The 16,159-nt window shown below is 37.8% G+C and overlaps 1 protein-coding gene across 5 annotated transcripts in view; it reads left to right on the top strand.

Annotated features, from left to right (window-relative positions):
- PABIR3 (PABIR family member 3) overlaps positions 1–16,159 on the top strand; it is a 69,660-nt gene that overhangs the window by 31,413 nt on the left and 22,088 nt on the right. For 3 of the 5 annotated variants that reach the window (XM_004778403.3, XM_013048924.2, XM_013048923.2), the window contains exons 6-11: positions 3,425–3,468; positions 3,572–3,626; positions 5,080–5,169; positions 5,562–5,650; positions 6,248–6,309; positions 10,423–10,519. In XM_004778403.3, coding sequence (XP_004778460.2) covers positions 3,425–3,468; positions 3,572–3,626; positions 5,080–5,169; positions 5,562–5,650; positions 6,248–6,309; positions 10,423–10,519 — 437 coding nt within the window. Of the gene's footprint in view, positions 1–3,424; positions 3,469–3,571; positions 3,627–5,079; positions 5,170–5,561; positions 5,651–6,247; positions 6,310–10,422; positions 10,520–16,159 lie in introns of those variants that run through there. The other 2 variants (XM_004778404.3, XM_045068137.1) reach the window with 2 other exon arrangements.

Raw genomic sequence — 16,159 nt, 5'->3', positions numbered from 1 at the left:
TTTAAATCCATTCATCTGGTCTCAGGTCATGATCCCCAGAGTCCTGGGATCAAGCCCCACATCGGGCTCTCTGCTCAGCAGGGAGCCTGCTTTCTCCTCTCTCTCTGCCTGCCTCTCTGCCTACTTGTGATTTCTGTCTGTCAAATAAATAAATAAAATCTTTTAAAAAAAAGGGGGGGGGCGCCTGGGTGGCTCAGTGGGTTAAATCCATTCATCTGGTGATGAACACTTGGGTTGTTTCCACCTTTTGGCTATTGTGAATAGTGCTCCTAATGAACATTGGTGTGTAAGGACCTGTTTGAGTCCCTTTTTTAATACCCTTGGATATATGCATAGGAACAGGATTGGCGGACCGTAGGGTAATACAATATTGAACTTTTTGAGAGACCATCAAATTGTCTTCCAGAGTCTGCCCCACTTTACATTCCCACCAGCAATGTATAAGAGTTCCAATTTCTCCCCATTCTCGCCAACACTTGTTACTTTCTACATTTTAAAATAATAGCTATCTTAGGGGGACCTGGGTGGCTCAGTTGGTTAAGCGTCTGCATTCATTCAGGTCATGATCCTGGAGTCCCAGGATCAAGTCCCACATCGGGCTCCCTGCTCAGCAGGGAGTCTTCTTCTCCCTCTCCCTCTGCCCTTGACCATGTTTGTGCTCTCTCTCTCACCCAAATAAATAAATAAAATCTTTATTTTTTAAAAGATTTTATTTATTTATCTAACAGAGACACAGTGAGAGAGGAAACACAACCAGGGGGATTGGGAGAGGGAAAAGCAGGCTTCCTCCTGAGCAAGGAGCCTGACATGGGGCTTGATCCCAGGACCCTGGGATCATGACCTGAGCCAAAGGCAGACACTTAATGACTGAGCCACACAGGTGCCCCAAATAAAATCTTTAAAATAAAATAAAAAATAATATCTATCCGGGGCTGCCTGGGTGGCTCAGTGGGTTAAGCCTCTGCCTTCGGCTCAGGTCATGATTTCAGGGTCCTGGGATCAAGTCCTGCATCGGGCTCTCTGCTAGGCAGGGAGCCTGCTTCCTCCTCCCTCTCTCTGCTTGCTTCTCTGCCTACTTGTGATCTCTCTCTGTCAAATAAATAAAATCTTTAAAAGAATAATATCTATCCTAGTAAGTGTGAAGTGTTAGCTCATTGCAGTTTTGAATTGCATTTCCTTAATGACGAATGTTGACCATCTTTTCACAGGCTTATTAACCATTTGTATATCTTCTTCAGAAAAATGTCCATTCAAGTCCTTTGCCCCTATTGTAATTAGGTTGTTTATCTTGTTTTTGTTTTGAATTATAAGAGTTCTTTATATATTCTGGATATATAAAATATAAGATTTGCAAATAATTTCTCCAACTCTTTTTTCAAAAGATTTTAAAAATTAATTATATTTTAAAAGAGTCTATTTATTTATTTATTTATTTATTTGAGAGAGAGAGAGAGAGAGAGAGAGAGAAAGTGCTCTAGAGAGCACAAGCAGGGAGACTGGCAGAGTGAGAGGGCCAAGCGGGCTCCCTGCTCAGTAGCGAGCCCAATACAGGGGTTTATCTCCGGACCCCAGGATCATGACCTGAGCCAAAGGCTGACGCTCAACCAACTGAGCCACCCAGGCACCCAGTTAATTTATCTATGTATAAAGAGAGAGCATCAGTATGGTGGGGAGGGGCCGAGGGAGAGGGAGAGAATGTTCAAGTGACTCCACACTGAGTGCAGAGCCAGACGTGGGGATTGATCCCACATCCCTAAGATTGTGATGTGAGCCAAGATCAAGAGTCAGACGCTTTTAACTGACGGAGCCCCCCCCCCCAATTACAATTTTGTAATTGTCTTTCACTCTCTTGATATAGTATCTTTTGATGCATGAAAAATTTAAATTTTATGAAGTCCAATTTATCTATTTTTTTCTCATGTTACCTGTGCTTTTTTATTGTATCTGAGAAATCATTACCAAATCCAATTCACGAGGCCTTTGCCCTATGTTTCCTTATAAAAGTCTTATAATTTTAGGTCTTATGTTTGGGTCTTTCATCCATCTCAACTTAATTTTTATACATGGTGTAAGGAAAGGATGCAACTTCATTCTTTTGCATGTGGATGTTGTTTTCCCAGCCCCATTTGTTGGAAAGATCATCCTTTCCCCCATTGAATGGTTTGGCACCCTTATGGAAAATCAATTGACAGTGTATGTAGGTGTTCATTTCTGGGCTCTCTGTTCTATTCTATTGATCTATATGTCTGTACTTATGCCAGTACCACACAATTTTGATTACTGAAGCTCTATAGTAAGTTTTGAAATCAGAAAGTATGAGTCCTCCAAATATATGCCTTTTCTTTTTCAAGATTGTTTTGGTTATTCAGGGATCCTTGAGATTCCGTGTGAATTTTATTTTTTCTTCTATGTGAATTTCAGTATGGGTTTTTCTATTTCTACAAAAAATGCCACTTGGATTTTGATAAGCATTGCATTGCATCTGTTAATCATGTTGGGTAGCATTGCTGTCTTAAAAATTACTTTTTCCAATTCACCAACACAGGATATATTTCTATATGTAGGTTATTTTTAAAATAACAATTTATGTGAGAAATGGTACTTGTGTTTATTTTTTAAAAAGAAGGTCAACAATATGGTAAAGTACAAAGAAAGAACAAATTGCTCTAAATCTCACTACTCTGATAAGTACTGTGAACTTTTTGGTGACCATCCTTCTGAACATCTCTTGTTTATAATTTTACATAAATAGCATCTGAGGTTTTTTCCTACTTGCTATGTAATACATGTTCTTCAATGTGAATGACTAGATTTAAATCATGTTTGCACATAGGGGAGCCTGGGGAGCTCATTTGGTTAAGTGTCTGCCTTTAGCTCAGGTCATGATCCCAGGGTCCTGGGATCGAGCCCTGCATTGGGCTTCTTGCTCTGCGGAGAGTCTGCTTCTCCCTCTCCCTCTGCCCCATCCCCTTCTCATGCATGCTCTCTCACACACAAATAAATAAATGAAATCTTTTCAAAAAAATAAATAAATCGTGTTTTACCATCATTTAGTTAAACAAACCAATGTTGATAGACATTTAGTTTGCTTTGGACTGTGAGTAATATTTATTAATATCATAGTATTAATGGTAGGAAAAATAGTATAATAATGAATGTTTGATGTTTACTTTTTTGAATGAAGAATGCTACAGAGTTATTCATTTAGAAAGTTTCTCCATATTTGATGTACTGTAATGCATTACTAATAGATCGTTGGTGTAGTAGGTGCGACGATTAAAAGTAGAGAACTAGACACGTGAGATTTGTTTATCCTTTAGCTCTTGTATGTCCCAGTGAATAATAATAAAGGTACAACCAAATCAAATAATTTTGTAAAACCATAGGATCTGGTATTCATTTAGTCTCATGTTCTGCCTTTCAGGAGGAAGGCATGAACTTAATGACTAGAGAAGCGATGCATGAATGGTGAGTAGTGTACTTTGAATTACTATTCTGATCATCTCTGTGTTCAGTCACTTCTTTTCTTTTTGTTAGGCAAATGCCAGTACTGATACCTCTTCTTTTGCAGGGAGGTACAAACTGCACTACGGATAAGTCGGTCTTGGGAAGAGAGTTTGAACCTGGTATGGTATTAACACTTCAATTTTATAGACAGTTTGAAATTTTTGCTGCTTTTCAGTATTGGCACTACTTAGTTTTGCTATAATTTCTAGAAATTCAAGCTCTCATTTGAAACTGAAATCTATATGCTGCATAAATAATTTTTTATTGTTCCTGAGAAATAGTTGATGACTTACTCATAAAAATAACTGACATCATTTGAAAGTGGAGTTCATAGTAAATAGTTATCTGATACAAAACCAATGTTGTGGACCAGCCTCCTCTCTGTCCTACTGAGTCTAAGAAAAGTTCAGTTCCGCTGGTCAAATTGCTTAGTTGACAAAACAATGAATGATTTCACTCCTTCCTATGTAATTTATTAACTAGGTATTAGAGTTTCAAACCACAGACAGTGAGTTTCTGCATAAATACTACATTTCTGTGCCTGTAGCACATACATTCCCACTAACATTTTTAACATGCAGCCTTTAATTTGAATATATTTGGAATTGAGTTACATCCCCAGCTAACATTTTTTAATGTTTCTTTACACATTATGATTACTTAGTTGTAGAAGTTGAGCAATGTTTAGGGTTCTTTTCCATGGACGTTTCAAATAATGACAGAGAATTGAGCTGAAATTTGGGTAGAACAGATTCTGGCTAGATGTTAGTGTCCAGATTTGGGAGTCACTAGATTTGGAAATGGGTCATCAACAGAAACAGTAACATCTTATTTTCCTTTGAGTCCTGAGTGCCTTATATGGACATCTATCCCTGATTTAGGAGTAGGTACTAAAGATTGAGTAGATAGCCTCTGAAGCCTGCCCCTTTTCATGTTAGTGCTAATACAATGTATAGACACTGTTGGACTCCATTAACCCAATTATAATTGCTTTACATGTTGGCACGAGTGAGTGAATCTGTGAATATGTTAGGAAGAGGAAGGGAATATATAACATAACGTACTGTGTCTTAGAAAAGAAAAGAGCACATTATAAAGGCCTGAATTATGCAGTACTGATTTTGTCCACATAAAACCTATAAACATCTTTTATAGCTGTAGTTACGTTTGTGGTCCCATTTGTATCTTAGTTCTAACCAAATCCTTTTTGACTGTTCCCTGAGCATAATATTGCAATTTTCAACAACAAAGCACAGGTCAGACACCAAGAGAAAAATTTTAATTGAGGATTTGTGTATATACTGGTAAGTATTACTCGTTATCAAGTGCTCACATTCTAGGCCTTTCGGGGACACTAGGGAAGCCCCTCAACTTGCCATGAGCGTTCTTTCCCAAAAGGAGAAAGTGAAGTGAATCTTGGGTTCCCTTCTTGATTTAGGATGATAGGAGCTCCTCACCATAGTACACACTGACTCAGTAAGGATTCCCTTCCCCAGGCAGCAGCTATCTCCCTGAGTACGTGATAGGTAAGCAATTGGTGCTACAATGGTACACTGCTTTCTGCTTATACAGAGTGACAGTAATTTAGAGAAACCATCTTCAGAGAGCATCGATTTACTTCCAGTATCCCCAGCAGCTCCTCCCACCCAGGAGATTGGGAAGGTAAGAAAGGAGAACCTAAGAATCTGTGTCCCTTGAAACTTTTATAAAATGGGAATGTTTCACCACCTACATTTTGGGGGGATATATTTTACCATAGGACATCTGATTCTAAATGATATTTTCCCCTCCCTTTTCATCTATTGAACTATTATTAACATATAACAAAAGTCACCGACTTTTAAGTATATGATTTGATTAACTTTTGTAACTGTGCACCATCCTGTAACCATAACCACAGTCAAGATATAGAGCAGTTCCCCACTCCAAACAATGGCCCCGTGATCTTTTGCCCTTGATATCCTCTCCTCACCCCCCACCCACCCCAGGAAACCACTGATCTGCTTTCTGAGAAGAGTGGTGGTTTTAAAACCTCTGTTCTAATTTGATTTTAGCAATGTTTTCCTCCATCGTTACAAACTTGTGTGAATTACACCACTTTGCCTTCAAGTCCCGTTCCTAGTCCCACGCCACGATTTCCAATGTAAGTTTTTGTTGTATGAAAATATACCAAATTGCTTATGAAATAAGAATTTAAGAAATGTACAAGAACTGATAGCTCCAGGTTCTGTGACAACCAAGGAAGCTGTGTGTTTTTAGCTAAATTAAAATGTGATTGTTTTGATTTATTATTTTGTGGGTTGAAAAGAATCAAGTGAATAAGAACATGTGAAAACATGCGAACCCATGAAGGATCAGTAATTCATTAGCCCTGTTTGAACATAGTCTTCCTCTCCAAGCTTGATGATAAGGATCAGAGCTAATTCTTAAATTGTAAACATCTGTACCTGCTCATTTACCCATGATTTTCACCTTGATTCAAGGCAAGTCACAACCAGAACTGTAGGTCTTTCTAGCCTCCCCCCAACCACAAATTCAAAGAAGACTGAATCCTTAAAAATTACGAGATAGTTCGCTATCCTGAGGCATTCCTGTTTTTAACCCAGATTTACAGAAGAGCAATAAAATGATGTGATACTACAACAGTCCTTTTTTAGTGTATACCCTTCTATTATAATGAAATAGACATAGCTGATTTTGTTCAAATTTTTCTTGTAATGATTATATAATTTTATTTTAGAGGAAGTCAGAACCCCACCAACATTATTAGACCAAGTATCTGTGGATCATTAAAAAGAAAAGGTACTTTTATCTACCAGCAAAAATAAATATAACTTTGAATTATTTTTATAAAATAGCATATAAAATCAAGTGTTATGTGAAATTAATTTTAAAGGATTTATTTTAAATATATTTGATAAGTTACAAGAGGCCTTTTGTTTTACTCAAACAAAAACTATGTAGAGACAATATTAAAAGCTGTAAAATGCCATATTAATGTGAATTGAGAAGTTTAATTCCAGTTTAGTCAACTATTATGATTTTTATTATATAATTTGCCAAGCTAGCTGCCTTAAATACTTTCTGAAACAAGGTGGGGAATGAATGAATGAACAATGAATCAGTCCTAGTAGTCCACTGAATCTTGACCCTGCGCTGCTTGCTGCCACATCTACTTGTTGACATCATGTGAATAAGTTGACACAAATCAGATTCACTTACTACACTAAAACTATATTCTGAGGTGTGTGTTCTCTGATGTTTCACTTCTTAATGGGGGTTAATTTTGGTTAAATATATGGAAAGTGACCCATCTTCCCAGTAATAAAAGGACAGTGGGAAAAAAAAAACCAGCTTGTTTTTTTGTTTTTTGTTTTGTTTTGTTTTTCCTTTTTGTTTTTGTTTTTGTTTTTAACTCCCACAGCCGGACCCCAACCCTGCCTCACTAGGTTTGTTCTTCCTTTCTTGTTAATACCACTACTGACTTTAACTGTAGTAGGGAAGGGAAATGGATAAATAGGAAAGGAGGTTAAACTTTTAAAATGTGTATTTGTGAAAAATCCATTAAGATAGGAAAGAAGAAGAAGAAAAAAGCAGAGGAAAGGAAAAAGGGAAGGAGAGCAAAACTATAGGGAAAGAAATTGAAATTTAAATGTACTTCAGTGTTGCGTGTATTCTGGATTAATTAATGGCAGTTGTCCTAACAACACATCTAACTCAGCATGTACTTATTATATTCTAAGACTAAGACTAGATCAATTCTGGAAAACACTCTTTCAGACTAAGCACTTTGTTTTATGATGATGGACCAATGACCTAGCTTAGGGATCTTTTGCGTGTGCTGTGAAGTTAGGGGCTAGTGTTGACAAAACATTTAAATATATTAAGTTTAAGAGCTGTTACAATGTTGGGGGTCATTTGAGTATTTAAAATAAAATATGCATAAGGGCACCTGGCTGGCTCAGTTGGTGGAGCGTGTGACTGACTGTTGATCTCAGGGTTGTGAATTCAAGCCCCATGTTGGGTGTGCAGATTACTTAAAAATAAAATCTTTAAAAAATAAAACAATAAAATAAAATTTGTGTAAATGAAAGACAGTATTTTAATAAATTAAAATAATTCTCCTTTTAGGAAGCCTGGGTGACTCAGTCAGTTGAGCATCTGACTCTTGATTTTGGCTCAGGTCATGATCTCAGGTTCATGAGATCAAACACCTCATTGGACTCCACACTCAGCACAGTCTGCTTCTCTCTCTCTTTCCCTCTCTATTTGCCCCTCCCCCATTTGCATAATTTCTCTCTCTAAAATAAATAAATCTTGGACACCCGGGTGGCTCACTCAGTTAGGTGTCTGCCTTCGGCTCAGGTCGTGATCCCCAGGTCTTGCGATCAAGTCCCACATCCAGCTCCTTGCCTGGCGGGGAGCCTGTTTCTCCCTTTCCCTTTGCCTACCACTCCCCCTGCTTGTGCTCTCTCTGACAAATAAATAGATAATATCTTTAAAATAAATAAATAAATATTTTAAAAAATAAATAAAAATAATTGTTCTTCTAAGACACTTACACATAAAATGTCCTATGCCATTGAAAATTCCTGGAATTTTCTTAGAATTTATGATTTAAAAAATTGTTTTATATTATAATTTTTACACAATACACTTGGTTTCTGTGCAGTATCTTGGTGGATGTGGCATGTCTCACACAAGCCTCTTATACCTGGTTTTCAGTTGCTCTGGAGGATGACTGCCTCCTTTCTTTGAGATATCCCTAAGAATTATATGTACTACATGGTCTGTATTTTAAGTCAGACCTTTCCAAACACAGCCTGTATAAGTTTGGTCAAAATTCATGTGGAATTTTAGATACAGTAACAGATTAAACAGAAACTTAATTTTATTTATTTAGGAATATGAATCCATTTGGGGAACAACAAATGATGTCTTATTTGGAGCGTATTAATACAAAGGAAATGTGGGGAAAGAAGATATAAAAAAATCCAAAGAGGTCTTGGGTGGGGGAGAAAAAACAATGAGGACTCTATAAAATGGGAGAGAGGTATGAGATAGCAGTTAGAATCTGCAAGCATATGAAAGCAGATTGTATGGTGATAAGGTACACTTCCACTAGAATAAGTAAGAGCAAATGAGGCTTCAGGGGGGAATTCTGAGAAATCTGTAGAAATCACACAGCTATAAAAAGTGTTTTATAAGTAATAATGATTTCAGCAAAGAAAATTTCAATTTTTTTATATGATGAATTTGTCTTGATATGTCTGGCTTTTAAACCCAAAAGGAAAGGTGAGTAGTTTTTCTATAATGATGTGATTATAATCTGGCAGGGGATAGGATACCCAGGATATGCTCTTTGGAGCTTTATGAGCCACGATTATACTTCTGAGAAGGTCTGTGGGATCTCTATTTCTAGCGAGATATATATAGATATAGATATATATGTAGTGATATACATAACGATATATACATAGCGATATATATATACCACTATATTTATATATATTTTTTAAATATATATATATATCGCTAGAAATAGGGATTATATATATATATATTTTTTTTAATTTATTTAAATTTATTTGAGACAGAGAGTTTGTGAGCAGGGGAAGAGCAAAGGGAGAGGGGAGACAATCTCCAGCAGACTCTGTGCTGAGCGCAGAGCCCCTCGCAGGGCTTAATCCCAGGACCCCAAAGTCACAACCTGAGCCAAAACCAAAAGTCCAGTGCCTAACTGACTGAGCCGCCACAGTGCCCCAGGATGTATATATTTTTTTAATCTTTAAAAAAAAATTTATTTATTTGAGAGAGATAGAGAGCATCAGAGACAGAGGGAAAAGCAGTCATGGAGCCAGACTTGGGGCCTTATCTCAGGACCCTGGGATCATGACCTGAGCTGAAGGCAGATGCTTGACCAACTGACCTACCCAGGTCCCCCTATTTTATTTTATTTATTGTTTTAAAGATTTTGTTTGAGAGAGGGAAAGAGAGAGAGAGCAAGCTCAAGCAGGAGGAGGGGCAGAGGAAGAAGGCTCCTCGCTAAGTAGGAGCCCGACGTGGGGCTCAATCCCAGGAACCCTGAGATCATGACCTGAGCTGAAGGCAGACGCTTAATCGACTAAGCTGCTCAGGCGCCCCTATTTTACTTTATTTTTAAGTAAACTCTACACCTAACATTGGACTTGAACTCACAACCAAGAGTCACATGCTCTACCAAGTGAGCTAGCCAGGTGCCCCTATATCTAGGGATATTTTTTTTAATGAGTAGGTGGCCTTAGTGTTTTATCATTCAAATTTCACCCTATGAGCTATGGACTTGAACATCAGTTTTCTCTCATCCAGACATGGTTACTGCATGATGGCAAATAATGTGTAGATTTTAGCATTTACTTTGAGGTAAAGATTACAGCAATGCAATTTTTTGAGATTAGATGTGTCTCCTTAATCTTTAAAAATATATGTATTTTGTTTATTGTAATGCTGTAAAAGAATTAGTCTATTTATTTCATTGTATATTTTTGGCAAAATAAAGATAACAACAAACTAAACATTTAAAATAAGGAATGAGATTAAATTATGGTATGACCATACCACATAGCTCTATATAATCACATTGTAGAATTTAGTTAATACAATACAGAAAATTGTAATCATTAAAAACAAAAACTAGGTTCCATATTGGTATTGTATATGATACAAATGAAATTTTGTTTAAAAACAGTCACGTGTACACATACATTTTAGGAATTCCCAGAAAGTGGTTATCTCTGGGTAATGGGGATATAAAACTTTTTGCTTTGTTTTTATGTATCTTATAAATTATTTCCAATAAACAAGTTTTACTTTGAATTTAAAAGCAAAAGCATGTTAGATAAAACATATATCCTTTGATCTGCTTTTTTGTTATAGGTGAAATGATATTTGAAGATCAGCCAAAGAAACTTTTCCAAGGCACTACCAGCATGATTTCTTCCGATACTACTCAACAGTCTGATATGAATGAGTAGTGAGTATTAACATGAGGTTTTAAACATTCATTGGTGTTTTTCACTTGCCTTTTAAACCTATTCTTACAGTAGTATATATTCAGAAGTATTATTAAATATTTTTAGAAGTTATAAAACTGATATCCCAAATGAATGCTATTAACTTTAGTTCTTCTCCCTCACATTTATTTATGTGTGACATTAATATATGCTGGATACGTTTTTAGAAGTGGAGTTTTGGCATTTGATTAAGAGGTATTAGAGAAGGGGCGCCTGGAAGGCTCAGTCAGTTAGGCATCTGACTCTTGGTTTCAGCTCAGGACATGCTCTCAGGGTCATGATCTCAGGGTTGTGAAGGCAAGCCCCTTGTTGCAGTGGAGGAGGGGGTTGCTCTGAGCTCGGCACAGAGTCTGCTTGAGATTTCCCCGCTCCCCTTTTGCTCCTCATCTCCCCCATCAAATAAATAAAATCTTAAAAAAAAAAAAAGAGAGGTGTTAGAGAAATATATAAAAATCCAAGCTTGGAGAAGAGCATCTTAGGCCCATCTTTTCTTCCTTGAATTTTTGTGTGCTTTGTTAGGCTGAGCATATTATTGGAAAGCGTGCCAAGAAAGCATGTTTTAGTAATCAAGATGGGAAATACAGTGAATGGATTTTTATTTAATGTTACCGTTGGCTTTGTTTTACTGCTCTTGTGAAATTGCTCTTGTAACTAGTGCCAGTTCTTGGCTTCACATATTTTGTGTTCATTTGTAGACAAAGCAGAATGCACAGAGATCTTTTGAATTCTGTTATTGATGAATAGCATTTTCTTGTCCTAGTCTATCTCTAGATATTCTTGATGTAAACAGTAGTGGTGCAGGCTCTTCTTGTAACTGACCAGTTAGAATCAGCACTGTTGGGTGCCTGGGTGGCTCAGTGGGATAAGCCTCTGCCTTAGGTCTTGATCTCTATGTAGTGGGATCAAGGCCCACATGGGGCTCTCTGCTCAGCAGGGAGCCTGGTTCCCTCTCTCTCTCTGCCTGCCTCTCTGCCTACTTGTGATCTCCCACTCTCTGTCAAATAAATACATAAAATCTTTTTTAGAAAAAAGAATCAGCGCTGTCACATTCTCCCATATCAACTTTTGATTCTCGTTCTTCATGTATTGTAGTGGATGAACTTTCAACTAAATGATTCCCCCATCCCAGGATTTTCTCACCAGTGGAGAAAAATGTTTGCTTCTCTGTTCTCTCTCTCTCACACACATACACAAGTTAGAGTAACTATTTCTTATTACCTTATTTTCTCAAAGTCCTAAAATTCTGTTTATGTACAGAATTTGCATATCTAATTGCTGTATATGCCCTTAAACCAATGTAGTGATACTTTCAAAGATGTTTTCCAGCAGCGGCTCAGTCATTAAGTGTCTGCCTTCGGCTAGGTTCATGGTCGCAGGGTCCTGGGATCGAGCCCTACTTGGCGGGGCTGGGGGACCTGCTTCTCCCTCTCCCCCTCCCCGTGCCTGTGTTCCTCTCTCACTGTGTCTCTTTTAAATAAATAAATAAACTCTTTTTTAAAAAAAGATGTTTTCCAAATAAGAACCATATCAAAGATACAATCATGTCTTCAAGCTGCTAATGTATAGAAACATGCTACACTTTGATTTTTTAAAAATTTATTTATTTGTCACAGACAGAGAGCGAACACAGGCAGACAGAGTGGCAGGCAGAGGCAGAGCGAGAAGCAGGCTCCCCGCTGAGAAAGGAGCCAGATGTGGGACTCAATCCCAGGACACTGGATCATGACATTAGTTGAAGGCAGCGGCTTAACTAACTGAGCCACCCAGGCGTCTCTGCACTTCGATTTTTTTAAAAACAAAATTGAGAGCACTATTTGTTTATATGAATAAGTAGATACAGCTGTAAGTCCTGATGAAATATTATTGTTCCATTAATCAACAAGTAAAATAATTTTTTAGGTTAGGTCCTGAATGCCCATGCTAGTTCATTCATTTGTTCTTTCTTTTTCTTTCTTTCTTGACAGAGAGTAGCAAAGCGAGAGAGGGAACACAAGCAGGGAGAGTGGGACAGGGAGAGGCAAGCTTCCTACTGAGCAGGGAGCCTGATGCAGGCTGGATCCCAGGGTCCTGGGATCATGGCCTGAGCTGAAAGCAGACGCCCAATGACTGAGCCACCCAGGTGCTCCAGCCCATGCTAGTTCTTAATATTTTCAATAATTGCTAGTTCCTCTTGGTAAGGAAAAATCACCTATCTTAACAGTTTTTAAAACTAAGCTAGTGGGCGCCTGGGTGGCTCAGTCATTAAGCCTCCACCTTCCACTCAGGTCATGATCCCAGAGTCCTGGGATCAAAGCCCACATGGGACTCCCCACTCAGCAGGAAGCCTGCTTCTCCCTCCCCCACTCCCCCTACTTACTTGTGTTCCCTCTCTCACTGTGTCTCTCTCTGTCAAATAAATAAATAGAATCTTTAAAAAATAAAAAAAATAAAAATAAGCCAGTCATACTATGCTGATATAAGGATTGCACCTGAATCCTTGGATATTTAATTGGCTGGGAAGAAATAGGTAGGGGAAACGATGATAAAAGGTAATTGAATAGCAGGAAAATAATATGTAATTGGGCTTTACTCAATTTGTACTTAACCTGATTATCCCTGATCAATTTTGTATTCTAATTAAGTGTGGAAAAAAGACAATGTTGATAAATTGTGGTCTTTTACATTTCTATGAATTACTTTTTATTCATCATCATGACTACTGATTGGATTAAATAAGGCTTAATATGTTAGAGTTTTTCTGCAGGAATCATATACTTCCAGTTGTCCCCTAAGGACGACAAATGTTTGTTTAAACCTCAATTTTCTATTCAAAAGTCTTAAAGGCTTTCCGAATAAGAAAAATTAAAAATTTAAAATCTAAAGTCAGTGCTTTAAGTAATTGAGGATAGCATTAGCATTTTGAAAAATAGAAATGCATCCTCATTAAGTTCAGAATTAGTTTAAATTTCCTTAGCTAATGAAATAGGAATTGTTATCTAAAATATTTATAAAAAGTTTTTCCTTGTCATTAGAAATAATCAGAATGAGGAAAATTGGATGTAAGTATACCCCACATGAGAAAAGACCGTTGTGTCGAGAATTGTTTGACATGGGTGCCTGGGTGGCTCAGTGGGTTAAGCCTCTGCCTTCAGCTCAGGTCATGATCCCAGGGTCCTGGGATGGAGCCCAAGCAGGGAGCCTGCTTTTCCCTCTCCCTCTGCTGGTGCTCCAGCAGTCTCTCTTGCTCACTCATGCTCCCTCTCTCTCAAATAAATAAATACATAAAATCTTAAAAAAGAGAGAGAGAATTGTTTGACAGTGACCCCAGTGGAAATGATTAGCATAACTAGATATGTGGGGGGAGATTTTGTTCACCTACGAATAAATGAATATTTATGAGATGACTGGGACCATGATAGTCTCTGAAAGTCGGACAGGATTCTACAACTTGGCCAAGGACAAGAGAACTATCAGTATTGCCTTTGTAACTCGGCTTCTATACTGGCCAGACCCTTACTGGACCAACTATGAACATCTCCGGGGGCTCTCATGGGATGAGGTGGGACTGCAGCGATGTTCCTTGCTGGGACTGTAGATCAGTGGCAGCCAGTGTCCTCCTGTATCATTGATACTTGGGCAAAATGGAAAAAAAAAAAGATTTGCAAAATATTCAGGTAACAAAGACCAAGGGTGGAGAAAGTGAACAGCATGAGTGGGACTACTAATCAGTTGTACAAAGAGCTTTTATTTTTTTTTTATTTTTTAAAGATTTTATTCATTTGTCAGAAAGAGAGAGTGCATGCACAAGTGGGGGAGCAGCAGGCAGAGGGAGAAGCAGACTCCCTGCTGAGCAAGGAGCCTGATGCGGGAGTCGATCCCAGGACCCTGGGATCATGACCTGAGCTGAAGGCAGACGCTTAACCAACTGAGCCAGCCAGGCATCCCATAAAGAGTTTTAATCAATAAATCTTGGTAATCTTGACAATCTGAATGCATCTCTTTCAACTCAGACAATTCCTTTCACCCTATTTGATTAATTTTTGTTGTTTTAGTTGTATTCCAGGATGCCACAACTTACTATAATATGCTCAGAATCAAGGATTTTGTAGTTGGTTTTCCTATCTGTTGCCTTTTGAGCTTTTGTTTTGGGAGGATCCGTTTCTTAAATGATTTTTCATTTCTTAAGTGGTTTTCAGACCAAAGTAGTTCTAACCTTTACATGATATTTTTTGTGGTTGATTTTTTTTCCTCTTCTGTTGTTGTTTCAAGTTTTTGTTTAAATTAGTTAATGTACAGTGTAACATTAATTTCAGGAGTAGAATTTAGTGACTCATCACTTACATACAACACCCAGTGCTCATCACAGCATGTGCCCCTCTTAATGCCCATTGTCCGTTTAGCCCATCCCCTGCCCACCTCCTCTCCACCAACCCTCAGTTTGTTCTCTGTAGTTAGTTAAGTGTCTGTTTTATGGTTTGTCTCTCTCTTTCATTTCCCCTTAGTGTTCAGCTGTTTTGTTTCTTAAATTCTACATGTAAGCGACATTGTATGGTATTTGTCTTTCTCTGATTAACTTATTTTACTTAGCATAATATACCCTAATATACCCATGTCATCGCAAATGGTTGAATAATATTTCATTATATATATGTGCTACATTTTCTTTATCCATTCCTCAGTTGATGGACATTTTGGCTCTTCCTACAGTTTGGCTATTGTTGATAATGCTGCTGTAAACATCAGGGTGCACATGCCCCTTCAAATCAGTATTTTTGTATCCTCTGGGTGAATACCTAGTAGTACAGTTGCTGGGCAGGGAAACAGAAATCAAAACGAGGTATCACCTCTCACTTGTCAGGGTGGCTGATTACTTTCAGTTATGGTAAGACTGTATTTTGTCATCCTAATCTTGCCAAGGAGCCATCATGTCAGTTTTCACAGAAAAAGACAAGTATTAGTTTCCCAGGACTGCCATAACGAAGTACCACAAACTGGGTAGCCTAAACAAAGTAGATAATCTCACAGTTCTGGAGGCTACAATTCCAAGATTAAGGTATCATCAGAGTTGGTTCCTTTTGGAGGTTCTGAGGCAGAATTTGTTCATTTCTCTCCCGTAGCTTCTGGCAGGTGCCAGACATCCTTGCCTTGCAGGCCTATCACTCCAGTCTCTGTCTCTGTCATCGTATAGGCTTTTCCCTGTGTTCCTGTTTTCTCATGTGGTTATTACAAAGACACTGGTCACTGGATTAAGGGCCCAGGCTACTCCAGTATGACTTCATGTTAACTTGATTACATCTGCGAAGACCCCATTTCCATCTAAGGTCACATTTGCAGATACTGGGGGTTAAGACTTCAACATCAATTTAACCCACAATTTAATAAAAAATTTAACCCACAGCAGAATACTTCGGGGATTTTTATTTTACTTGTTCCATTTTTCTTTAGTTAGTTTTTCAAATCATCTATCTTATAACCCATTTAAAAATATATGAGAACAAGAGGTGACCATATTGAACATAGCTTTGGTATATCTTCTTATATATTATAAAAATATGCTTATTTCTAAATATAAATTTATATTTATAGACAGATAAGCTAGTTTTCACATTATCAATAAAAGG

Source organism: Mustela putorius, unplaced genomic scaffold (assembly GCF_011764305.1).
Source record: "Mustela putorius furo isolate JIRA1106 unplaced genomic scaffold, ASM1176430v1.1 tig00003899_pilon_pilon_pilon, whole genome shotgun sequence".
Classification (NCBI taxonomy): Eukaryota; Metazoa; Chordata; class Mammalia; order Carnivora; family Mustelidae; genus Mustela; species Mustela putorius.
This window is presented reverse-complemented; position numbering and strand designations above follow the sequence as displayed.